This window comes from Aquarana catesbeiana, linkage group LG01 (genome assembly GCF_042186555.1).
Source record: "Aquarana catesbeiana isolate 2022-GZ linkage group LG01, ASM4218655v1, whole genome shotgun sequence".
NCBI lineage: Eukaryota > Metazoa > Chordata > Amphibia > Anura > Ranidae > Aquarana > Aquarana catesbeiana.
In genome coordinates this window covers 596,196,742-596,224,060 of record NC_133324.1, presented here as the reverse complement: position 1 = coordinate 596,224,060, position 27,319 = coordinate 596,196,742, and the positions used below count along the sequence as shown (strand labels likewise).

Genomic DNA, 27,319 nt, shown 5'->3' with positions numbered 1-27,319 from the left:
GCTCCGTGAGCCAGTGTGAATTGGCACTAAATGCCCAGGGAAAGAAAAACCAGTGGTAAGGCTGCATTCACGCTTAACCACCTCAATACAGGGCACTTTCACCCCCTTCCTGCCCAAGCCATTTTTCAGTTTTCAGCACTGTTGCACTTTGAATGACAATTGCGCGGTCATGTTACACTGCACCCTAATGACATTTTTATCATTTTTTTTCCCCACAAATAGAGCTTTCTTTTGGTGGTATTTGATCACATCTGTTTTTTATTTATTGCGCTATAAACAAAAGAAGAGGGACAATTTTGAAAAAAAACACAATATTTTTTACTTTTTGCTATAATAAATATCCAATTTTTTTTTTAAACAAATTTTTTCTTCAGTTTAGGCCGATATGTATTCTTCCACATATTTTTGGTAAAAAAAAATCGCAATAAGCGTATATTGATTGGTTTGCGCAAAAGTTATAGCATCTACAAAATAGGGGATAGATTTTATAGCATTTTTATTTATTTATTTTTTACTAGTAATGGCGGAGATCTGCGTTTTTTTTTTTTTTTTTTTTTTTGTGACTGCGATATTGCAGCAGACATATCGGACACTTTTGACACATTTTTGGGACCATTCACATTTATACAGCGATCCGTGCTATAAAAATGCATTGATTACTGTGTAAATGTGACTGGCAGGGAAGGGGTCACAACACTAGGGGGCGATCGAGGGGTTAATGTGTGTCCTAGGGAGGTGATTCTAACTGTGGGGGAGGTGACCGATCGGTGTCCCTATGTACAAGGGACACAAGAGACACACCATCGGTCTCCTCTCCTCTCTGACAGGACGTGGATCTGTGTTTACATACACAGATCCACGGTCCTGCTCTGTTGCCCGGCAGACATCGCGGCCGCCAGGCACGCGCACCGGGTCTCGAGCGACGCAGCAGGCACACGCGCCCCCTAGTGGCTCGGGAGGGCGATGACGTCCGCCCAGAACAACAGCTGCCTCGTCCCGCCGTCATATGACGGTGGACGGTAGCTTAGTGGTTTAAAAGAGAAGTAAGGGTTTATTTATTTTTTTAATTGTAGAATTCTACTTACCTCGGTGGATGCAGCATTGGTCCCCCGGCGCCTCTGCACTAAGAACCGAGCAATTGAACACCACCGATCACTCAGTTTTCACAGCTCCCTGAGCAGAGAACTGTAGACTGTCAGTCTACAGCTCTTTGGAGCGCAGAGCTGTGAAGGGGGCAGAGCGGACGTCTCAGGCTCTCAGCGGCTCATTGAGAGGCTCAGTTGTCAGTCCAGGCACCTGGTGGAACCAGACCTCCATTTTAGGGATGATGCAGTGCCTGGACTGATATCCATGATGTCAACAGAGAGCGGAAACAAAAACTGGTCCCATGAGTGCTAAACAAATTGCACTCCTGTGATCTATAGAAGTACAGCCAAAACGAGCTTTGGCTGGACATCTCATTTAAGGCAGAAAGCAACACTACTTTCTGCTCCCTGATTTTGTAATGTGTGAAAAACGCACATCATTGTTGTGGTGCCATCTTTTTATTATTATTTTAGCAGTTGTGTGTTTTGTTGCAGTTTCCACACAACGCCTCTCGCCAAACACGCTTGGCTTGGTGCAAAAATGATACTTAAAGTAGAAGTTCAGCCTAAAATGAGTTTTCTCTAAATCTACTATCAGCCATATTCTAAGCCTAATCTATCTAACCCTGTAAAGCAAAAATCGCTATACATTGCTTTTTTTGAAGCTTATCTGGTCCGGTCCCACGTTGAGCTGTCGGTGGCAGCTTCTATGTGTAGGAGTGTGCAGTAGAGTCGGCAGACAACGGATGCCCCATAGTCAATGGGTGACGTCACTTCTCAGCCGTTGACGGCTTTCTCTTCCACACAGAATCCACCACTGAAGACTGGATCAGCTGCCAAAAAAAAGTATGTATAGCTATTTATTTTTTTTGCTTTACAGGATGAGATTAATCTTAGAATGTGACTCCCAGTAGATTTAGAGGCTGAACTTCTACGTTAAAGTGGACCTACAGTCATTTTTTTTCAACTTTCCATCTAATAAATCTTCTGCCCTTGTTTCAACTTTGGATAGTAAAACATTAGTTTTCTTTCTCCCAGTAAATAAATTATACAGCCCACTTCCTGTTTCTTGTCTGGTCATTAGCCTAGGCTTATGACATCTTGCACAACTCTCTCTCGTGAGAGTTTGCCAGGAAGGGAGTGGGGATGAGTCCCAAGAGGGTCAGAGAAAGCTGCAGAGCTGGAGGTGTGCCTATGTGTAAATCCAGGAATTGAGCAAGCAGCAGCTTCAGCTGCCCACAGTTAAAATGGCTGCAGCCAGACTTAGTGGAAGGAGATTTCTCCAGCATATTTGGCAAGTACAGAATCACAGTGGTGTATATATAAAATATGCAAAGTGGTTGGAGGGAAGCTTCAGAATGGCAAAAATGGTTTTATTACAAATTATGTGAGCAGACTGCAGTTCCACTTTAAGTCAATGGGCTGTTGTGAGAAGCACAACACATCACATTGCTCAGGTGTGAATGCAGCCTAAGTTTTTCTTTGCAAAGTTGCTTACTGTCCCTGGGAATAGGAAAAATGTTTGTTTTTAAAATAAATTGTCCATTTGGATTTGTATTCAGCTTTCCAGGACAGGACCTGAAGAGTGTTAAGAGCTGCTTGAAGCATTATAATCAGTTGAGGTTGCACAGGCTAGGCTTTACTAGCAAAGACACATGTCCATGTGTATTCATGCCTGCTCAACAGAATACTGAATAAACTGGTTGGGTTGGGAAACGGCTTGCACGGAACAAGACACCGGCTGTTGAATGAATTCCAGAGAATGCTTACTTTGTTGGATTTGTCCCTCTGTGCTGATTGTGTGTTGGACTGGCCTAGGTAAGTGTACCAAGACTAGATTGTAGGGTTGGGTCATTTGCAGTGCTGTCTAAAAAGTTGATAGGAATGAGGAAGTAAAAAAAAATGTTCAGAGCCACAACTGTTTTACTTGTATTTTATGGAACAATTTAACTGAAGTACTCCTGCAGCAAATTACAGAATGCAAGATTTTGTTTTCCAAAAGACATGTGATTTCCCTTTTTGAACAGTACTGATACAGTGTCAATAGAATATACTAGGAAAGCGGGGTAAAAATACTGGCAGTGTCCAGTTTTCGATTGGCAAAATTAACTGCTGTCTGGTGAGTACAACAGTTACCTGGGCCACATCAAGACTGTATTGCGTGATTCATAGTATATATTCAGTTGTGCTTGTCAAGTGATTTACAAATAGTGTGTGTGTTTTGTTTTTTTTTTCATCATTATTATTTAGGGAAAGGTATCATGGAATCACAGATACTCTAAGATGTCTGGCCAGACATTTTTCATTTTCTAAATGGAGCTCAGTTTGTTTTATGCAGAGTTTTCTGCAAGGTGCTTAAGAACGCCTTCCACTTCCCACACTAGTGTGGGTGCTATTAGATAGACTAATCTGTAAGAAGGTTAAAAACAACCAGCTTATAATGCCTTCGGGATTTTATAATTGGTTCATTTTTATTCAGTGACTAATAGGGTTGCACCGATACCACTTTTTTTTAAGACCGAGTACAAGTAACTGATACTTTTTCAAATACTCGCCGATACAGATTACCTTTTTTTTTTTTTTTTTTTTTTTTTTTTTTTTTTATGTCCTGTGACAGTAGCACGGATGGGCACTGATGAGGCATGTGCTATGTCGGTAGTTTCATTATTTTTATTTTATATTTTTTACAAGGCTTTCTTTTTAGTTGAGGGCTGGACAGTGTCTGTGTGTTTTTAAATATTTATTTTTTAATTTTTTTTTTTTTTTTTTTTACCCTGTTGGGGAGGGGGCTTTAATGAGATATCAGGGGCCTAAATAGACCCCTGCCATCTCCCCTTTGAGACAGAGAAAGGGACTGAAGACAGATTCCCTGTTCCCTTTCTCTGTAGCCTCAGCTGCACTAAAGATAAATGGACAGGAGACAGAGGCTCCTCTCCATTCATAAACTGAAGCATCGTAAACAGTTTACAATGCTCAGTTATGAATGGACAGTCAGTGATCACTGGACTCTGTGCATTCATAAAAGGAAGGAGCCAGTAAATGACAGATTTACCGGCTCTTTCCTCTGCTTTCCTTCCTGATTAGATCTGGAACAGGGGGGAGCAGAGGAGGACATAGCGGGGGACCTTTAGGAGCACAGAGGAGGAAATGGATGAGGACCCGGGGGACAGTATATCTATTTCAATAAAGCAGCTGAAAGCCGGGGGAGGGAGAGGAGGAGGAGGAGCAGCAGCTGTCTGCTGCTTTATTGAAATCTATCAAGGGAGATCAGTGCTTGTAACGGCCCCCACCGCCGCACTGATCATCCCGCCTGCCCAGGTACCGGATTAGGCATCAGAGCATTTGGTATCGGCACCGATACTAGTATTGGTGCAACCCTAGTGACTAATATTGCTGTGTAAACTATAGGGATTTTATATGCCCCCCCCCCTTTTCTTTTTTTTTCCCCCCTTTTTAAATGAAACCAGCACTTCAATTTCCATTAAAAATGGAATTGTGTCACATTTAAAATTTAACTTACAATGGATTTCTTTTCAGATCTTCTGTCTTCATGGAGGGCTTTCCCCATCTATTGATACATTGGATCACATCCGTGCTTTGGATCGCTTACAAGAAGTTCCACATGAGGTATTTTGGTGACATCACAAGTATATTTTACAGTCACTTGCAAAACTTTAGAATGTTGGAAAACAGACCAAGTTTAGGATAATGTATTTATAGGACTTTTCTAAATGCAAGTATTAATTTTAAATTGTATAATTCACATTGTGGGTTTTCCTGCTTTTTTAGGTGTGTGCAGTATAGCTGTGTTTTAGTGAGAATGTTATTTTGTTTGTCCAGGGGCAGATGAGATACCCTGATTGACTACGAACCTAACCAGGTGTAAACTCCATCAAACCTTTGACTTTCAACTTTTCAAAGTCTGCTCTCCAGCCCTTACACTGTCTGGAGTACCTGGGTTAATCTTGGACTCAGCCTAACCAAAATCTGCCTCCCTAAGGTAAAGTTCCCAGACCCTCAGGTCATGACCACAACCTTCAATACGCTTCTGCGTGAACGTTCTGGGCCTCGTGGTGACCTCCTTCGAGGGACTTGCCTTTGCCAAGTTTTGCTCCAGACTCCTTCAGTCCAACATTTTCAAGACGTGCAACAAATAAATTCATTCCTTGGCTCACCCAATATTCTGTCTGGTCAAACTTGGCTCTCCATGGCATGGTGGAGCTCCGATCCTGCCTTTTGGGTTGGCAAAGTCATTCCTTCACAGGACTTTAATGCGGTAATTACAGATGTGAGCCTTACAGGGTGGGATTGCATTAATAACTCCCTGACTGTCCAGTGGACATAGCACATAGTTACATAGTAGGTGAGGTTGAAAAAAGACACAAGTCCAACCTATGTGTGTGATTATGTGTCAGTATTACATTACATATCCCTGTATGTTGCGGTCATTCAGGTGATTATCTAATAGTTTCTTGAAGGATTGAAATTCACCATCGACATGCTAGATCAAAGGGCGATTTAGATTGTCTCTACAACATTGAACCTCCCTTTTACAAGGTCACCCAGTCCGAGTACAGTCAGTCAATGCCACAGCAATGGCCTACATAAATAGGGCACCAGAAGCTTAGCAGTACTAAAAGAAACAAGTCTACGACTCTGGACAGACTTTCTAGGCTGTCTAATACCTAGACCTGGAAGAGTTGTCTCCGTGCCTTGAAATCTTTCTAAATCGAGGATGGCAAAAACCATATGTAGACATTCTGGACTTCAAGTTCAGCAACAGACTGAACACGTTTGTGTCCATAACTAGGTACTCTCGAAGTCATGGGTAGGCAACCTCGGCCCTCCGGCTGTGGTGAAACTTCAAATCCCATCATGCCTCTGCCTCTAGGAGTCGTGCCTGTAAATGTCAGGTCTTGCAATGTCTCGTGGGTCTTGTTTCGCCACAGCTGGAGGGCTGAGGTTGCCTATCCCTGCTCTAAGCCTTCACACAGTAGGTGCTTTAGTAATTCCTTGGACTCAATTCCAACAGATTTGTCTATCCTTCAAAGATCCTTGACTGCTACGCAGGAGTGGTGGAAAAGATACTCAGACTTCTAGTGGACAAGCTTTGCCCATTTTCCAAAGAGACAAGACTTACTGACCCAAGGCTCACTGTTCCATCCTGCTTCTCAGTCACTGGTTTTAATGGCACGTTGAAATCCAAATCTTAAAGGATAGGAGTATCTTTTTAAATCCGAGCAAGAAATCTGCAGCCCACAAAACTTATCACACATGGAATGCCTTCTTTTCATGGTGTGTGGACAGAGGGCTTAACCGTAAGGACTACTCTATCTGACCAGGGAATAGGTTTCTGCCTTCTCTACCTCTTCCAGAAAACTCTTGCCTCACAATCCTACAACTTTTCTGCATCGAGTAGGCTCCTATAATTCCTCCAATTCGACCTTGTGTGTCACCTTGGAATTTCAATTTGGTACTCTCTGCTCCTCAGTCTTTCTTTGAACTGATTAAAGGTATTCCTTTTGGTAAAGAGCCTTTTCTTGTTTTGCACAATGACAAGGTGGTTTTCAAACCAAAACTTTTCACCTAAGGTGTTTTGGGTTTTTTTTTGTTTCCCCCCCCCCCTCAGTGATGTGCTGCCTTCTCTCTGTATCCTGCACCAAAACATGATGAGGAAAATTGCCTTACATATTTTGGATGTGGTTAGGGATTTCAGAGTCTACTTGGCAGCAATGCCCTCTTTTTTGTAAGACTTGAGACCCTTTTTTGTTCTACCTTGAGGTCCTCCTAGAAGGATACCCAGATTCCCTCTCCACCCTTGCCAGGTTGACCAGACTACCCATTTCCAGGACTACGCCCTTAAGTTCCACCCTTTCCTATCACAGCCTGTTCCCCCAGAGCTGTTGGCGTTTCTCGGGCGATTCAGCATCTAGCATCCGTATTCTAAATTTGTAAGGCCACCACCTGGTCCCTCCACACTTTTTTTTTTTTTTTCTTCTAATTTTTTACCAGGGAGTGGGTGTTGAGATTTCAGCTGATGTGAGCTTCAGGCTGCAAGGTGCTTTAAGCCGCTATCCAAGTATTTTGTTCAGGCTGTTTAAACCCTTGTGTTTCTTGTTGTCCTGTTGACAGTTCTGTTTTGCTATGTTGTCCACCCCTCGGGTTTTTTTTTTTTTTTTTGCTCGGGTACATCCCAACGGTCTGAATGAATAGAAGTCGTCCTGTACTGTATGGAAAAAATAGGGAATTTACAAGTCACCATTCTTATCTTTCAGTACAGCACACTGGTCCCTCCACGCTGTGTTTTGAGGACTTCTTATTACTTGCTAAAAAACTGGAACCTCACTGAGTGGGTGGGGTTATACCGGTACGCTCTTGGGGTGGCCTTAGCAAATCTTTTTGCCAGTGTCAGATCACATGAAGGTAGCAGCATATAACTCTGAGTGCTTGGATACAAGTCCTGTACAGGCAAGAATTTACAGCCAAATCAACATTCCAAATTTTTGTACCATCTATAGTGTCTTTCTCCAGTAGTTCATTGGGGACACGGCTCCTTCCCCTCTTTTGGTTGTCTTCCATTGTTGGCCCATTGTCATGTTTAAGATGTTTGCCGAAAGAATTCCTTCCATTTCTACAGTTTTCCAGTTGCTTGTTACTCTATGTAATTGTATAGCCAGTAAATGATCCCTTTTGCGCCTTCTAATGTCTAATCATCTAAAGGTAGCAGCTGTATCTATCATTTGCTGAATGGCCTCCACTGTCTACATGAGAAGGCTTAAGCCAGCAACTTAGTGATCCATTATCAGTCTTTTCACTTGGCCACTCTGCTAGACAGGAGAGGCACAAACTTAGTTTTCAAGGTTTGACAGACTTCTAAACTATCCTGCTGGACGATCTTAATGAGGGTAAACTCCATGAGCTGCAAAAAAAGTTTTCTTGTTTGACACAGTTAAACAACTTTTGCCTGCATAGCTCAGCTTTAGGCCCCCTTCACACTGTCGGAACGTTCAGGTCCGCCCGTCAGTTTTGTCAGTGGACCTGAACGGGGGCTCCATGCTAGTCTATGGAGCGACGGGTGTCAGTGGTGACATGTCTGCTGATATCCGACCCGGTCCGATCCACTAAAATCAGACGGATACCCCTATGTTCGCATCCATCCCAATCAGATTGGGTGAGATCTGATGAAAACGGACATGCTATCCGTTTTCGTCCGATCTGTCCATAGCAACCAGCGGCGCTCGACAAGCCCCTCCACGCTCAGTGAGCAGAGAAGGACCTGTCATCTGCCGGCTCAGCGGAGATCAACGAAGAGATCTCCCGCTGAGCTGGCGAATTCCGTGGCAGCGCTCGTGAGAATGAAGCCTTACAGTCCTCCTTATGTTTAGTGTTGCTTTTTCTGTTTTTTCAGTCTCCATCATTAATCCTGGTCTCTTCTGTTACTCAGTGTTCTCAATGTTAAGCCCTGAAACCTTTTGTAAGCTTTTTTTCTATTTGACCTTTTAGGACTTGTATACTACTTCTTCTCCTTTTTTGATTTATTTTTTTTTAACTGTAAGTAGCATATTAAAAGTTGTTGAAACTAAAAGGGTTTTATAAAAAATGGTCAATGAAAGTGTAGCAACAGTGTTTTGGGCAAAAAAAATGTTGCTACTTTCACCATTTTTAGATTTTTATTTTTTTAGGTTGTTCAGAAATATAACCTAGGCTATAATTTTGTTCCAAAAGGCATGAATGTCCTGTCGTAATTATCAGTGTGGTATCAAAAACATCTCTCCATGTGTTCCAGGGCCCTATGTGTGACCTTTTGTGGTCCGATCCTGATGATCGTGGTGGCTGGGGTATTTCTCCAAGAGGTGCTGGATACACTTTTGGACAAGATATCTCTGAAACTTTTAATCATGCCAATGGCCTCACTTTGGTGTCACGAGCTCATCAGCTGGTCATGGAGGTAAGGCTGTTATTACAGTGGTTTATTTGGAATAAAATATAAGTTGCCATCTCTTCTGTTTCTGTGTGTTTTTATGTTCTGGTCTGGGTACATTTTGAATGATATATCATTGTATAACAAGAGCAGTGACTTGGACCAAGTCGGTTGGGAGACATGAAAATATTTTGCCTCTTTGCCAAGAGCACTGATATTACAGTCCACACTGAGCACCTCCAGCCTGTCCTGCCTCTGACACAATGGAGGAGTTCCTTGTGTTTTTATTTTTTTTTTTCACCAAACTGTACTGTGGCAGGTCAAGATAGAAGGCAGAGTGCATTTCTCAGCCTTTCGATAAATTTTAGTTTAAGGGAAACTTTTGACAATGTATATATATTCTTTATTAGGGGGTTGTGTGTAAAATAAAATAAAATATATAAAAAAAAAAATCAATGCAGATGTTACATGGGTTTTTTTTTTTTTTTTTCCTCTCTTTTTCCAGGGTTACAACTGGTGCCATGACAGAAATGTGGTTACCATTTTCAGTGCACCTAATTACTGTTATCGCTGTGGAAATCAGGCAGCTATTATGGAACTGGATGATACCCTTAAATACTCCTTGTAAGTACCTTACATTTTGGTTTAAAAAGTAGAAACCTTCTTAATACATAATGAATCTGTAAATTGCGGTATATGTAGTAGGCATTAATGAAGGTTTTTTTTTGGGTTTTTTGTTTTTTTTTTTTTTTGTTTTTTTTTTTCCCTGATTTGTACATATTTTATTTATTTCAGGTACTTGTATAGCACCGTCAATTTACGCAGCGCTTTTACATATATATTATACATTCACATCAGTCCCTACACCCTCAAGGAGATTACAATCTAAGGTCCCTAACTCGCATTCATACATACTAGGGCCAATTTAGACAGGATCCAATTAACCTACCAGCATGTCTTTGGAGTGTGGGAGGAAACCGGAGTACCCGGAGGAAACCCACGCAGGCACAGGGAGAACATGCAAACTCCAGGCAAGTAGTGTCGTGGTCGGGATTTGAACCAGCGACCCTTCTTACTGCTAGGCGAGAGTGCTACCCACTACACCACTGTGCCGCCCCCAACATATAGCAGGCTTTGCCTGTTTCTTTGCTCTGGTATGGATTCATCAAACATCCAATGCAAAGCTAAGGGAAATATTGCTTATAGTATATTTTTAAAGCCATTTTTCCCAATTTGGATAGAAAAGGGAATGGATCGAAAAGGCTAATTTCACTTTTGTTCACTTTTTTTTTTTCTCCGCCCCCCCCCTTTAAATTCCAGCTCCCCTATGTACCAATATAGCATTAATGTACTTATTTTGCAAAAATAAAACTGCTTTCCATTTATTCTACCCATGCTTACCTCCCTCTCTTCATGGATGTTTAAAAACCCTGCTCTATTACTTCTGCCTTACTTCCTGAACTTACTTTAGGTCCTGACATAGGAAGGAGTTGACCAGCTGATTTTACTACCACACACCCTGCATCTACCCTCAGCTGGTCAACTCCTTTCTGTGTCATGACCTAAAGTATGTTCAGGAAGTAAGGCAGAAGTAATGGAGCAGGGTTTTTAAACATCCATGCAGTGAGGTAAGTGGGTAGAATAAATGGAAAGCTGTTTTTTTGCAAAATAAGTACATTAATGCTATATTGGTACATAAGACCCCTTTCACACCAAGGCACTTCAAAAACGCTCTAAAACGCCTTAGCTTTATTACCGCGTTTTTACTGCATGTTAGGGGCGCTAGCGGTAAAATTAACGCAATGCTGCAGGCATTTTAACAGCATTTTTCAAGCATTATTGAAGCATTTGTTGTTTGCTATTTTTCTGCTTGCATGCTTATCCTTTGAGATCATGTAAAACAAGCAGTGTCTTGTGAAGTAACAAGCAGTGTCTTGTGAAGTAACAAGCAGTGTCTTGTGAAGTAACAAGCAGTGTCTTGTGAAGTAACAAGCAGTGTCTTGTGAAGTAACAAGCAGTGTCTTGTGAAGTAACAAGCAGTGTCTTGTGAAGTAACAAGCAGTGTCTTGTGAAGTAACAAGCAGTGTCTTGTGAAGTAACAAGCAGTGTCTTGTGAAGTAACAAGCAGTGTCTTGTGAAGTAACAAGCAGTGTCTTGTGAAGTAACAAGCAGTGTCTTGTGAAGTAACAAGCAGTGTCTTGTGAAGTAACAAGCAGTGTCTTGTGAAGTAACAAGCAGTGTCTTGTGAAGTAACAAGCAGTGTCTTGTTTTACTTCAAATCTTCATTTTTCTGGGATTAGATCTTTTTTTGGCACTTTAATTTTTGTTTTTTTGGCACTTTGATGGTCTGTTTAATCATTCTGACCTTCCCACAAGTTCAGTCCTGTTGTTGTAGATGCTCTCTTTTTTGCTTACATGTTTACCTTTTTGTGAGATCATGTGAATTTTCTACAGCTCAGGGCAGATTATAGGCGCTATTCAGGCGGTTTTACGGCGTTTTCAATTCATTTCAATGGAGAGGGGCGTTATTGAAGTGCTTTTCTCAACGCCTCACCAGCGCAACGCCTCAGTGTGAAAGGGTCCGTTGAGATGCATGGGGAGCGTTTTAATAGCGTTATTTTTAGCGCTAAAACGCCTTGGTGTGAGAGGGGTCTTAGGGAGCTGGAATTTGGGGGGGGGAGGGGGTGAACAATAGTGAACTTGGTCTTTAAAACATGTTAGGTTTGTGTTTTTTGTTTTTTTTTTTTTTTTGTCTTGTTTTACATTTGGGAGATTTCTACTGCCTGTTCTGTAAACAAAACTCAACAGGCTGTAAGATGAAATCTTAGTTACTGTAATAAGTGTCCCCACTGGAATATTTTTGGAGTTCCCATCCCTTTCAGTCCCGGTGACTATGATCAATCTAACGAGACGGCAATAAAACACTTAAATGGTTCCAACCCCTCAATGTATTCAAAGGTTTAAAAAAAAGTTTGGCTTTAGAACACTGTTAAAATAACTCATGCTGCTTGGTGAGCCTGACCCCTATGCATTTAGAGTAGAATTTCTTTTTTTGCTGCATGTCCTTTTACAGTTACAGTAAAACCTTGGCTTGCGAGCATAATTAATTCCGGAAGCATGCTTGTAATCCAAAGCTCTTATATCAAAGCAAGTTTCCCCATAAATAATGGAAACTCAGATTTGTTCCACAACTATTCATTCATAATTCCTTCAGTTTATAGTCAATATAAAATTATAGCAGTGCGATAGGTTGTGTAGCCATAAACTGTCCATCCACAAATGGCAGCCTCCACAAGGGGATTAGAAGAAAATCCAGCAGAAGTACAGAGTATAAAAGAGAAAAGAGGCGCCTCTAAGTGTAGCAATATGGTTACATTTAATGAAGGTACAACATTTAGCTACTCGCATGGTTGATAATTAAGAGGCACATCTGAGTATGCAGGCATGCGGGGTAAAGCTGTCCACATAGACCGTCCTCACCTCCTGGCTCTCACCGCTGTCAGTCTACAATCAGGACTGGGAAGACTACCTTGCAGTAGGGTGATCTGAAAGTGAGGCTTGGAGCGCATCGTAGAAGGGACAGTGTCAAATGCGGTGAGGAGGATGGTCTATGTAACGCTCTCAAACCAAGGTTTTACTGTATGTGAAAATTTGAATTGTAGCATTCAATTACTTATGCCATAGCAGGGATTGTTTTCATTGTTCTCTTTATTTTTTTTTTTTTTCCCCCTACAGCCTTCAGTTTGACCCAGCTCCTCGACGTGGAGAGCCACATGTTACTCGACGCACTCCTGACTATTTCCTATAAGCAATTGTAAACACATTGCCTTCATCTGTGCAAATATATTTGGCATTTAAACCAGATAAATGTGTCTGTATATAGACATGGAAACCAACAAAAGAAAACCAAAATGTTTTAATTTAAAAATTTGGATCCTGCTTTTACATCACACTGACCTGCCCACTGAAGAAATATTATTTGCATTTTGCCAGTTTATATTTCAAAATAGGCTAAGAAACCCATCACGGACCAAAATGTGCCATACTGTTGACTAAGCATTTAGCACAATTTGAGACTGCGGTCCATAATTACAATCAGTCCATTAGTCAGTTTGCCTGCTGTATTTGTAAGTCATGTTTCCTACTGAACTGTTCAACCAGTAAAGGGTAACTTGCAAGGCCTTTATCTCCCTTTGCACCTACTTTGTACATTTTAGTTGTAGTGATAAGCTGGCATGATGGATACCATTTGGAGTTATTTTTAAAAAAAACGCACCTGCTAATTAGTCACTGTATATTTTTTGTTTTTCAAAAGTACAGATACATTGGAAAAATCTGACCTGAGTGTATGCCATAACATTAATGTACGTTTTTCTGTATATTTGTCAAAGTGCTTGCAGCTCCTTTGGTGTATTTGAACAAATAAACTTTCAATTGTAGACCTCCAGTGTGTGTTAAACTTGGTGTTTAATGTGTACACTTAGTCTGTTATGCCCATGTAATCATGTGGAGGTCTTGGATGCCAGCCCTTACAATAGTACCTTGATTCATTTCCAAATTTAGGTTAAGCCTTACTTCCAGGCTCTGATATTTAACTGTTGAATGATGGCACACTTGCCTCACTGAGTGCCTTCTAACCTGGAGATGTTTGCAGTACAGCCCCTCTTCCCCTCTCGCTTCCACTGTTGCTCACTGTTGCCATTATCAGATTCTTATTCTTTCTAGGTCCAAAATCTTAAACCATCCTGGGCCAGTCAAGGATGAGTCCAAGTGATTCTATGCTCAAAATGTGAAATTGTGGGAATTTCCACGTTGTATTTAATCTTTTGAGTCTACTATTAAGTTTAATAATCTTTGAATTTGCAGAGCTTAGTGTTTGAAGAATCCCACACGTTTATTTCCTTGAATTCTGTGACATTCAATATGGCCTGTATGTGTCCTGCTTTGTCGCACACTCCCCAGAGCCTCTGCCTTCTGAACTACAGAGTTACTGAGTGGAGAAGTTTTAGGAGGCATTGTTAGTACAAGTATCACTGCTTGCACCCAGACAGGTACCATGGGATATGTACAGTGCCTTGAAAAAGTATTCATACCCCTTGATATTTTCCACATTTTGTCATGTTACAACCAAAAACGTAAATGTATTTTAATGGGATTTTATGTGATAAACCAACACAGAGTGGCACATAATTGTGAAGTGGAAGGATAATGATAAATGGGTTTTCAAACTTTTTTTTTTACAAATAAATATCAGAAAAGTGTGGCGTAGATTTGTATTCAGCCCCTTTTACTCTAACTACCCCTAACTAAAATCTAGTGGAACCAATTGCCTCCAGAAGTCACCTAATTAGTAAATACAGCTGTTTTGTGAAGCCCTCAGAGGTTTGTTAGAGAACTTTAGTAAACAAAGGCCAAGGATAACATTGTGGAGAAGTTTAAAGCAGGGTTAGGCTATAAAAAAAATATCCCAAGCTTTGAACATCTCACTGAGCACTGTTCAAACCATCATCCGAAAATGGAAAGAGTAAGGCAAAACTGCAAACCTACCAAGGCATCGCCGTTCACCTCATCTGAAAGGCCGGGCAAGGAGAGCATTAATTGGAGAAGCAGCCAGGAGGCCCATGGTAATGCTGGAGGCTTTTCAGTTTGCGAGAAGCCACGTGGGGGACACAGCAAACATGTGGAAGAAGGTGCTCTGGTCAGATGAGACCAAAATTTAACTTTTTGGCCTAAAAGCAAAACACTGTGTGGCAGAAAACTAACACTGCACATCGCCTTGAAATCGCCATCCCCACCGTGAAGTGGCAACATCATGTTGTGGGGATACTTTTTCTTCAGCAGGGACGTGGAAGCTGGTCATAGTTGATGAGAAAAGATGGATGGAGCCAAATACAGGGCAATGTTAGAAGAAAACTTGTTAGTCTGCAAAAGACTTGAGACTGGGGCGGAGGTTAACCTTCCAGCAGGACAACAACCCTAAACATACAGCCAGAGATGCAATGAAATGGTTTGGCTCAAAGCATGTGTTAGAATGGCCCAGTCAAAGTCCAGACTTAAATCCAATTGAGAATCTGTGGCAAGACTTGAAAATTGCTGTTCAGAGGCTTGCCATCCAATCTGAGTTTGAGCTATTTTGCAAAGAAGAATGGGCAAAAATGTCACTCTTTATTAGATGTGCAAAGCTGGTAGAAACATCCCCAAAAAGACTTGCAGCTGTAATTGCAGCAAAAGGTGGTTCTACAAGGTATTGACTCAGGGGGGCTGAACAAAAATGCACAGCACACTGTTCACATATTTATTTGTAAAAAAAAAAATAAAAAAATTGGAAAGCATTTATAATTTGCCTTCCACTTCACAGTTATGTTCCACCTTGTGTTGATCGATCACATAAAATACATTTTACATTTTTGGTTCTAACATGATAAAATGTGGGACATTTCAAGGGGTATGAATGCTTTTTCAAGGCATTGTAGTTCTCAGAAATTAAAAGTGAACTAAAGAAATCAACAGAAGAGAAGCTGCAAAGCAGCAGCAGGGGATTCAGGAAGTTGTGGAAAGATGTACTTCAGACAGACAGCAGTCACAAGCATATTTTGGATTATCAACAAGAACTATCATTTCTTTATCCTACAGTTCACAGCTTGGTTATAACATGGGTAATATGATGCACCTTCAGTTCATTGGGCACTGGCAAAGCCACTCAAAGCTTTTAACACTCCCTCATATAAACCCTCCCACCGTGTAATCCTCAGTTTTGGCGTGTGTGTGATGATGGATGCATTTCTGTAGGAGGGAGGATAAGATTAGGAATCTCTTCTATCAAGAATTACGAACTGCACCAAGTCACTGTGGCAGAGGGTGTCATTTCTCTAAATCTGGCCCCCCTGGTTTTATGCTGTGAGGACTGTAATTAAACCCCAAATCAAGATGTTAATGAGACTCTGCTAGACCTGGCACACATTTGACTCACCTGGGCTGGGGTGCTCTACAGGTCCAAGGCAGTTGTCTGCTTGCTGGGGAGCCCACTACTTGAAGATTCATCCCCCCTCCCATGGGAGGAGGGGATAAGCCTAACTGAAGAGGGCAAAGAAATGCTGAGGGTCCTGTGGGATATCCTTCCAGGGTGCAGTAAGCGGGTTCCAGCCTGTTAAATACTGATTAGATTAGGCACCAGAGCAGGTTGTTGGGGACTTTGTTCCCCTCCTTTACATCCCACCTTGCTGATTGGGAGGTCTGACCCATATTTTTTGGCAGTCTCCTTGTGCTGACTCTGCAGTGCACAGCTGCCATTTTTTGTAATTCTTTATTTTTTTTCTTAGAAAATGTGTACAACAAATAACACATCCAACATAGGTACATAACAAAAGTCAAGCAAAAAGAAGAATTCAGACAAGAGTACAAAAGCAAGGTCAACAAATCAAGTTTCCTTACTTACCACCGTATTCAAGGCACATGGGGGAGAGACCCCGGTATGGCAATACTGACAGTGCACAGGACCCTGAGGGTGCTCTGGGAGTTAGTCGTTTGACCTGAAGCTGGCGTTGGAGCATATCAAATCGTGCCACACATTAATATATTATTTCAAATTTTTTATTTAAAGAATGGACACAAGACACATGAAATACATCATCTCAAAATCATACATGGACAGGATATCACATAGTAAGATGAACTTAGCCTAATATCATGACATAACTGAGAAATACAACTATAAAGAGAATACAATGATCTTTGATATTAGGACCGCTTCCAGCCATGACCCCAACTGAAACAAAGGGCAACCTACTCCTAGGTTGCACTTGGACCGTCGAGAGGTTCCGCGAGTCCTGCTCCTTTTTTCCAGGTTAGTGTAAGGGTAGAGCCATGTAGGTCCATGGGGCACCAATAAATACCCCATACTAGCACAATAGCCCCAGCAGGGACAGGAAACAGAGAAGAAAGGAAAGAAAAGTAGGTAAGAAAGGAAGAACAGAAAGGGAGTAGGGAAGAGGTGTAGGGATAGAATGTGGCACATCGAGGCAGTATGTGCACCCCTCTGCAAGTCAAGGCTCAGGGTGGTAAAGTCAAACGACATCTATAGACCTATACGACTATCCGGCATTCTAAAATGGGACAATTTTAATCTGGTGTATCCCTCCCCAGAAGAGTCTGACCTTCATCTGAGAAGATAAAGATATTCCAGATGGACCATTTCTTGGTAAAACGTTCATTTTGGTGGGGGGCCGTGAGGATTAAGTCCTCCATTTTTTTTGATTTCCTCCACTTTCCTGAGCCATAAGCTAATAGGAGGAGATTGTGTGGATTTCCAGTATAAGGGGATGCAGGCCTTCGCTGCGTCGAGTAGATGCAGTATTAATGATCGTTTGTAAGCTTTCCGGGATTTGTCAGACGCATGCAGCAGAAAAAGGGCCGGGTCTGCTTGAATGGGGTATTCAGTGAACTTCTGCATCGTATGTTGGACGGTTTTCCAAAACCCCTCCAACAGGGGACAAGACCAGAAAATGTGGAGAATCGTTCCATATTCTCTCTGACATCTCCAGCAAAGGTCCATGACAGCGGGAAAGATCTTTTGTAACTTTTCCGGGGTGTTGTACCACCTGGTAACTATTTTATAGTTGGTCTCTTGTGTCTTCAAGCAAATTGAAGATTTATACGTGAAGTGGAGGATGTTTTGTTTTTGCCGTGTTGTAAGGGTGCATTGTAGGTCCCTTTCCCACTTATCTAGGCAGTGGAGACGATGGCCATCTGGTGGTGTGATCCACATTAATATATTATATATTTTCATAGTTAATTGGGGAGCAAGGGGATCCGAAGGACTGATGAGCCCAAACATGAGACATGAAAATTTAATGAATTTTAGGATCTTCACTGTATCTGATCAGTTAACCCATGAATGGGAAAGATTTATAAGAGAACTGGTATCCCCAAGGGTAGGAAAGGAATAAGGCCGGTAAAAGAGGGGGGCAGGGGAAAGGGAGGAAAGTAGGGGGAGAAACAAACGGGAAACAAGAGGGAGTAGAGTAAGGTTTGATAATGTAGTATAATGAAATGCGATGCCCTCCGCCTAGGGGGCAGAACCAGCCCATTAGGTCAGGTAGTTTGTGCCATTTCTTGGAGATAGGCTTCTGTGTATATAAAATGTTGCCAGGGTCTCCAGGTCTCTCGAAAGGTCTCCTCTCTATTGTGCAGGGTAGAAGTAAGATCCTCCATATCTCTGTTCGTTCATTTAGTAAATCATAGGGACTTTGCTGGCGGTTTCTCCGATCTCCACCAGAGGGGAATACAAGCCTTGGCGGCATTCAGTAACTGAATGGTGAGGGAGGTCTTGTATTTCTTAATAGGTCGTTCCGATTAATGGAGCAAACAGGCCGCAGGGTTCCCCTCTAGAGAGACACCAGTTAAGTGTCTGATTGTGCAAGCCACTTCAAGCCAGAATGGGGTGAGTTTGGTACATGTCCAAAAAAACATGCAACATCGTCCCCTCCTCAGTGCCACAGCTGCTATTTTTGATACATTGTGCAGGCGCCACTCTACCATTTTGCTCCCTCCCTCTGTGTAGCAGAAAAGGCCCTGATGCCATTTCAGAAACCGTGCAAGACACCATTTTTGTTTTAGACATGCGGAGACTGTCAGCACTAGATTGTGCTCCCAGGCAGGATCCCAAAGCAAGGATACTTCTGCATACCAGAGTACCAGAAGCAGTGCATAGGGGGCTTGTGGGTTCAGCAAGGGACCAAACACTGAACCCAATAACTGCTGGAGGGTGTGAGTACCTCATATGGGAAACACTGAGAACCCCAAGCATAGAGGAGAGGTAAAGGGCAGCAAGACCGACATTGAGTCTTTCTTACAAGCCTGAGCATAGTTCTGTTACTCAGAGAACCAGGAAACAGGGGCTTCTCTTCTAATCAGTCAGGGCTCACCTGTCTTTTGACTCAGGGCAGCATTCTCTTAGAAACCCCATTCTTCCTGTCTGAGCAAAGAAGAATTCTCCACCTAAATGTCTTTTCTGAGAAGGGGAATGGTGACATTTTTAAAAGATTGGCTGGTTTCTGATCCACTGTCTAACTTTTCCGACTGGTCGAAATTGGAGGACAATGTAACCAGGGCATACTCTTCTTCTGACTTGGACAATTCATCTGTGGAAGAATACCCCTCTACTAAAATGAAAAGATACCATTTCAGTGCTAATAGGGGAGGTGCACAAATATGTCAAGTTACCCTCTATGGAGTCTGAGGGCTTGAAAGTTCTAGGAAATATAAACCTCGGAATGTGCTTCCTGTTCATGCTGTAATCGAGGATGTTTTTTGTATGCAGAAAGGTAACATCCAGAAAAAGTTTACTTTTCTCCTAATTGCTTTGCACAATACCCCAAAGATGAGGAATGGTTCTGGTTGAGGACTTGCCTACTTTCATGGACCCTGTGTGTAAGCAGGCTGAGGCCCTGCTCAAGGCTTCTTCTTCATCCGGACCAACTACACAATCAGTTATAGTTTCCATGGTGGAATGTCACACTCGGGGTATTTCCAGATGGTTGGCTATGAGCCCTAGTGGTATCGGATATAGCCTAACATTCCTACATCAGTTATACCGATTTCCAACAGCCTTGTGCTACTGTGGACTAAATGTGCGATGTGCTCCAGCGATTATCTTGTATTGTACTTCTGTCTGTATGAATACAGGGAGTCCTCTAGCTAAAACATTTGTCTGCTCACCTGCCTGTAAAAAAAAAAGATTGCAAGGGATGCTGTTCAAAGGGTGTCCTTGGGTGCTAACATCAAGAAGGTGAAGAGTACTTTTCTGCCCAGTAACAAGAAAAGCATCTCCATTGGTACACTGGGTCCCTTGGTGCAGAAGAAGTCATCCTTTCGTTCCCCCCAGGCATCTAGGTCCAAGGCTAAACAAGGCATTTATTTTGCCTACAGGTCTTGGTCTTCTAGACCTTCTAAACCAGGTCCCAAGTCCCCTTCACAATGCAGGGGTGTCCCAGTTGTTATCAGTGAGAGGACATCTACAACCCCTGGCAAAAATTATGGAATCACCAGTCCCCGAGGATGTTCCTTCAGTTGTTAATTGTAGAAAAAAAGCAGATCAAAGACATGGCCATAAACTAAAGGCATTTCAAATGGCAACTTTCTGGCTTTAAGAAACACTAAAAGAAAGATTTATAGAACAAGCACAGGCAATACATTATGGAATCACTCTGTAAATTTTCATTACAAACACTATCACCTGCATCAGATTAAATCTGCTCATTAGTATGTAGGTAAAAAGGAGTGATCACACCTTGGAGAGCTGTTGCAACAAGTGGACTGACATGAAGCATGGCTCCAACACCAGAGATGTCAATTGAAAAAAAGGAGAGGATTATCAAACTCCTTAACCACTTAAGGACCGCCTAACGCCGATTTACGTCGGCAAGGCGGCACGGGCAGGCAAAATCACGTACATGTACGTGATTTGCCTCTCGCGGGTGGGGGGTCCGATCGGACCCCCCCCCCGGTGCCCGAAGCGGTCCCGTTCTGTTCCCCGGCGATCCGAGATGAGGGGGAGGCCATCCGTTCGTGGCCCCCCCCTCGCGATCGCCGCCGGCCAATGGGAACACTCCTTTGCTGCTGTATGCTAAACAGCAGCAAAGGAAATGATGTCATCTCCCCTCGGCTCGGTAGTCTCCGTTCCAGCGCCGAGGGGAGAAGACATCAATGTGAGTGCACAACACACACACACACAGTAGAACATGCCAGGCATACAAAACACCCCGATCCCCCCCCCCGATCGCCCCCCGATCCCCCCCCAATCACCCCCCCCCCCCCTGTCACAAACTGACACCAGCAGGTTTTTTTTTTTTTTTTTTTTTTTTTTTTTCTGATTACTGCATAGTGTCAGTTTGTGACAGTTACAGTGTTGGGACAGTGAGTATTACCCCCCTTTAGGTCTAGGGTACCCCCCTAACCCCCCCTAATAAAGTTTTAACCCCTTGATCACCCCCTGTCACCAGTGTCGCTAAGCGATCATTTTTCTGATCGCTGTATTAGTGTCGCTGGTGACGCTAGTTAGTGAGGTAAATATTTAGGTTCGCCGTCAGCGTTTTATAGTGACAGGGACCCCCATATACTACCTAATAAATGTTTTAACCCCTTGATTGCCCCCTAGTTAACCCTTTCACCACTGATCACCGTATAACCGTTACGGGTGACGCAGGTTAGTTCGTTTATTTTTTATAGTGTCAGGGCACCCGCCGTTTATTACCTAATAAAGGTTTAGCCCCCTGATCGCCCGGCGGTGATATGCGTCGCCCCAGGCAGCGTCAGATTAGCGCCAGTACCGCTAACACCCACGCACGCAGCATGCGCCTCCCTTAGTGGTATAGTATCTGATCGGATCAATATCTGATCTGATCAGATCTATACTAGCGTCCCCAGCAGTTTAGGGTTCCCAAAAACACAGTGTTAGCGGGATCAGCCCAGATACCCGCTAGCACCTGCGTTTTGCCCCTCCGCCCAGCCCACCCAAGTGCAGTATCGATCGATCACTGTCACTTACAAAACACTAAACGCATAACTGCAGCGTTCGCAGAGTCAGGCCTGATCCCTGCGATCGCTAACAGTTTTTTTGGTAGCATTTTGGTGAACTGGCAAGCAAGCACCAGGCAGCGTCAGGTTAGCGCCAGTACCGCTAACACCCACGCACGCACCGTACACCTCCCTTAGTGGTATAGTATCTGATCGGATCAATATCTGATCCGATCAGATCTATACTAGCGTCCCCAGCAGTTTAGGGTTCCCAAAAACGCAGTGTTAGCGGGATCAGCCCAGATACCTGCTAGCACCTGCGTTGTGCCCCTCCGCCCGGCCCAGCCCAGCCCACCCAAGTGCAGTATCGATCGATCACTGACACTTACAAGGCACTAAACGCATAACTGCAGCGTTCGCAGAGTCAGGCCTGATCCCTGCGATCGCTAACAGTTTTTTTGGTAGCATTTTGGTGAACTAGCAAGCACCGGCCCCAGGCAGCGTCAGGTTAGCGCCAGTACCACTAACACCCACGCACGCAGCATACGCCTCCTTTAGTGGTATAGTATCTGAACGGATCAATATCTGATCCGATCAGATCAGATCTATACTAGCGTCCCCAGCAGTTTAGGGTTCCCAAAAACGCAGTGTTAGCGGGATCAACCCAGATACCTGCTAGCACCTGCGTTTTGCCCCTCCGCCCGGCCCAGTCCAGCCCACCCAAGTGCAGTATCGATCGATCACTGTCACTTACAAAACACTAAACGCATAACTGCAGCGTTCGCAGAGTCAGGCCTGATCACTGCGATCGCTAACAGTTTTTTTGGAAGCTTTTTATTGAACTGGCAAGCACCAGCGGCCTAGTACACCCCGGTCGTAGTCAAACCAGCACTGCAGTAACACTTGGTGACGTGGCGAGTCCCATAAGTGCAGTTCAAGCTGGTGAGGTGACAAGCACAAGTAGTGTCCCGCTGCCACCAAAAAGACAAACACAGGCCCGTCGTGCCCATAGTGCCCTTCCTGCTGCATTCGCCAATCCTAATTGGGAACCCACCACTTCTGCAGCGCCCGTACTTCCCCCATTCACATCCCCCAACGAAATGCAGTCGGCTGCATGAGAGGCATTTTTATGTGCTCCCGAGTACCCCTACCCAACGAACCCCCCCCAAAAAGATGTTGTGTCTGCAGCAAACGCGGATATAGGCGTGACACCCGCTATTATTGTCCCTCCTGTCCTGACAATCCTGGTCTTTGCATTGGTGAATGTTTTGAACGCTACCATACACTAGTTGAGTATTAGCGTAGGGTACAGCATTGCACAGACTAGGCACACTTTCACAGGGTCTCCCAAGATGCCATCGCATTTTGAGAGACCCGAACCTGGAACCGGTTACAGTTATAAAAGTTAGTTACAAAAAAAGTGTAAAAAAAAAAAAAATATATATAAAATAAGAAAAAATAGTTGTCGTTTTATTGTTCTCTCTCTCTATTCTCTCTCTCTATTGTTCTGCTCTTTTTTTACTGTATTCTATTCTGCAGTGTTTTATTGTTATTGTTATTGTTATTATGTTTTATCATGTTTGTTTTTCAGGTATGTAATTATTTATACTTTATTGTTTACTGTGCTTTATTGTTAACCATTTTTTTGTCTTCAGGTACGCCATTCACAACTTTGAGTGGTTATACCAGAATGATGCCTGCAGGTTTAGGTATCATCTTGGTATCATTCTTTTCAGCCAGCGGTCGGCTTTCATGTAAAAGCAATCCTAGCGGCTAATTAGCCTCTAGACTGCCTTTACAAGCCGTGGGAGGGAATGCCCCCACCGTCTTCCGTGTTTTTCTCTGGCTCTCCTGTCTCAACAGGGAACCTGAGAATGCAGCCGGTGATTCAGCCAGCTGACCATAGAGCTGATCAGAGACAAGAGTGGCTCCAAACATCTCTATGGCCTAAGAAACCGGAAGCTACGAGCATTTTATGACTTAGATTTCGCCGGATGTAAATAGCGCCATTGGGAAATTGGGGAAGCATTTTATCACACCGATCTTGGTGTGGTCAGATGCTTTGAGGGCAGAGGAGAGATCTAGGGTCTAATAGACCCCAATTTTTTCAAAAAAGAGTACCTGTCACTACCTATTGCTATCATAGGGGATATTTACATTCCCCGAGATAACAATAAAAATGATTTAAAAAAAAAAAAAATGAAAGGAACAGTTTAAAAATAAGATAAAAAAGCAAAAAAATAATAAAGAAAAAAAAAAAAAAAAAAAAGCACCCCTGTCGCCCCCTGCTCTTGCGCTAAGGCGAACGCAAGCGGCGGTCTGTCGTCAAACGTAAACAGCAATTGCACCATGCATGTGAGGTATCGCCGCGAAGGTCAGATCGAGGGCAGTAATTTTTGCAGTAGACCTCCTCTGTAGATCTAAAGTGGTAACCTGTAAAGGCTTTTAAAGGCTTTTAAAAATGTATTTATTTTGTTGCCACTGCACGTTTGTGCGCAATTGTAAAGCATGTCATGTTTGGTATCCATGTACTCGGTCTAAGATCATCTTTTTTATTTCATCAAACATTTGGGCAATATAGTGTGTTTTAGTGCATTAAAATTTAAAAAAGTGTGTTTTTTCCCCAAAAAATGCGTTTGAAAAATCGCTGCGCAAATACTGTGTGAAAAAAAAAAATGAAACACCCACCATTTTAATCTGTAGGGCATTTGCTTTAAAAAAATATATAATGTTTGGGGGTTCAAAGTAATTTTCTTGCAAAAAAAAAAAAACTTTTTCATGTAAAAAATAAGTGTCAGAAAGGGCTTTGTCTTCAAGTGGTTAGAAGAGTGGGTGATGTGTGACTTAAGCTTCTAAATGTTGTGCATAAAATGCCAGGACAGTTCAAAACCCCCCCAAATGACCCCATTTTGGAAAGTAGACACCCCAAGCTATTTGCTGAGAGGCATGTCGAGTCCATGGAATATTTTATATTGCGACACAAGTTGCGGGAAAGAGACAAATTTTTTTTTTTTTTTTTTTTTTTTTTGCACAAAGTTGTCACTAAATGATATATTGCTCAAACATGCCATGGGAATATGTGAAATTACACCCCAAAATACATTCTGCTGCTTCTCCTGAGTACGGGGATACCATATGTGTGAGACTTTTTGGGAGCCTAGCCGTGTACGGGACCCCGAAAACCAAGCACCGCCTTCAGGCTTTCTAAGGGGCGTGAATTTTTGATTTCACTCTTCACTGCCTATCACAGTTTCGGAGGCCATGGAATGCCCAGGTGGCACAAAACCCCCCCAAATGACCCCATTTTGGAAAGTAGACACCCCAAGCTATTTGCTGAGAGGTATAGTGAGTATTTTGCAGACCTCACTTTTTGTCACAAAGTTTTGAAATTTGAAAAAAGAAAAAAAAAAAAAGTTTTTTCTTGTCTTTCTTCATTTTCAAAAACAAATGAGAGCTGCAAAATACTCACCATGCCTCTCAGCAAATAGCTTGGGGTGTCTACTTTCCAAAATGGGGTCATTTGGGGGGGTTTTGTGCCACCTGGGCATTCCATGGCCTCCGAAACGGTGTTAGGCAGTGAAGAGTAAAATCAAAAATATGCCCTTAAAAACGCTGAAGGCGGTGATTGGTTTTCGGGGCCCCGTACGCGGCTAGGCTCCCAAAAAGTCCCACACATGTGGTATCCCCATACTCAGGAGAAGCAGCTAAATGTATTTTGGGGTGCAATTCCACATAGGCCCATGGCCTGTGTGAGCAATATATCATTTAGTGACAACTTTGTGCAAAAAAAAAAAAAAAAAAGTGTCACTTTCCCGCAACTTGTGTCAAAATATAAAATATTCCATGGACTCAATATGCCTCTCAGCAAATAGCTTGGGGTGTCTACTTTCCAAAATGGGGTCATTTGGGGGGGGGTTGTGCCACCTGGGCATTCCATGGCCTCCGAAACTGTGATAGGCAGTGAAGAGTGAAATCAAAAAGTTACACCCTTAGAAATCCTGAAGGCGGTGATTGGTTTTCGGGGTCCCATACGCGGCTAGGCTCCCAAAAAGTCCCACACATGTGGTATCCCCGTACTCAGGAGAAGTAGCTGAATATATTTTGGGGTGCAATTCCACATAGGCCCATGGCCTGTGTGAGCAATATATCATTTAGTGACAACTTTTTGTAAATATTTTTTTTTTTTTTTTTTTTTGTCATTATTCAATCACTTGGGACAAAAAAAATAAATATTCAATGGGTTCAACATGCCTATCAGCAATTTCCTTGGGGTGTCTACTTTCCAAAATGGGGTCATTTGGGGGGGTTTTGTACTGCCCTGCCATTTTAGCACCTCAAGAAATGACATAGGCAGTCATAAACTAAAAGCTGTGTAAATTCCAGAAAATGTACCCTAGTTTGTAGACGCTATAACTTTTGCGCAAACCAATAAATATACGCTTATTGACATTTTTTTTACCAAAGACATGTGGCCGAATACATTTTGGCCTAAATGTATGACTAAAATTGAGTTTATTGGATTTTTTTTATAACAAAAAGTAGAAAATATCATTTTTTTTCAAAATTTTCGGTCTTTTTCCGTTTATAGCGCAAAAAATAAAAACTGCAGAAGTGATCAAATACCATCAAAAGAAAGCTCTATTTGTGGGAAGAAAAGGACGCAAATTTCGTTTGGGTACAGCATTGCATAACCGCGCAATTAGCAGTTAAAGCGACGCAGTGCCAAATTGGAAAAAGACCTCTGGTCCTTAGGCAGCATAATGGTCCGGGGCTCAAGTGGTTAAAGAGGGTAAATCATCACGCAGTGTTACACAAGATGTTGGTTGTTCACAGTCGGCTGTGTCTAAACCATGGACCAAATACAAACAACATGGGAAGGTGGTTAAAGGCAAGCATACTGGTAGACCAAGGAAGACATCAAAGCGTCAAGACAGAAAACTTAAAGCAATATTGCCTTGAAAACAAAATGTACAACAAAACAAATGAGAGGAAATTGGAGTCAACATCTGTGACCGAACTGTAAGAAACCGCCTAAAGGAAATGGGATTTACATACAGAAAAGCTAAAAGAAAGCCATCTCTAACACCTAAACACAAAAAAAACAAGGTTACAATGGGCTAAGGAAAGGCAATCGTTTTTGCCATCTCTGACTCAAGGGTACAGGAGGCAATTCCCTCCGGTTACAAACTGGAATTTCAGAGCCATCCTTCACCTTGTTGGATGTCTAATATGCTTTCATCTCCTCCATGCAGAGCAGTTATTGAAAGTCGTATTACAACTTTAGGCTCAGGATGCATACAGGTCCTCAAGGAAGAGAGGTATGAGGGGTTCTACTTGAACCTGTTTATAGTTCCCAAACCGAATGGGGAAATCAGATCCATTCTGGACCTCAAATCATTAAACCATTTTCTGAAGGTCATAAAATCTTTGAGATCAGTCATAGCGGCCCTTCAGCCAGGGGAATTTGTGGGATTGATTGATTTCAAGGATGTGTATTTAAACATCCTTCGCTTTCTTACACACTTTTACCTTCGCTATGCAGTGGAGGACAACCACTTTCGGGTCGTTCCTATCCCCTTTGATCTAGCTCCCTAAGACTTTGCAAAAGATGATATGGAACTTCTAAACTGAACACCTTACAGGTGCAAGCTGGGGCCCTTCGGTCCACTGCAAGTTATTCAGCGAGAGCTTCCATGAGGTTCCTGTGCATCATTGTGGCATCTTTCAAGGTAGTCCTTTATGCTAAGTGGCATTCCAGACCCCTGCAGTACATCATCTTTTTGGCCTGAAAAGTCAACAC

At 42.7% G+C, this 27,319-nt stretch overlaps 1 protein-coding gene across 1 annotated transcript in view; it reads left to right on the top strand.

Moving 5' to 3' along the window:
• The window catches only part of PPP2CB (protein phosphatase 2 catalytic subunit beta), a 48,865-nt gene extending 35,412 nt beyond the window's left edge, over positions 1–13,453 (top strand). The window contains exons 4-7 of the mRNA XM_073598463.1: positions 4,623–4,712; positions 8,872–9,033; positions 9,512–9,630; positions 12,742–13,453. Of these exons, the coding sequence (XP_073454564.1) occupies positions 4,623–4,712; positions 8,872–9,033; positions 9,512–9,630; positions 12,742–12,814 (444 nt within the window). The 3' untranslated portion in view covers positions 12,815–13,453. The remainder of the gene's footprint in view (positions 1–4,622; positions 4,713–8,871; positions 9,034–9,511; positions 9,631–12,741) is intronic.
• Positions 13,454–27,319: the final 13,866 nt, after the last annotated feature.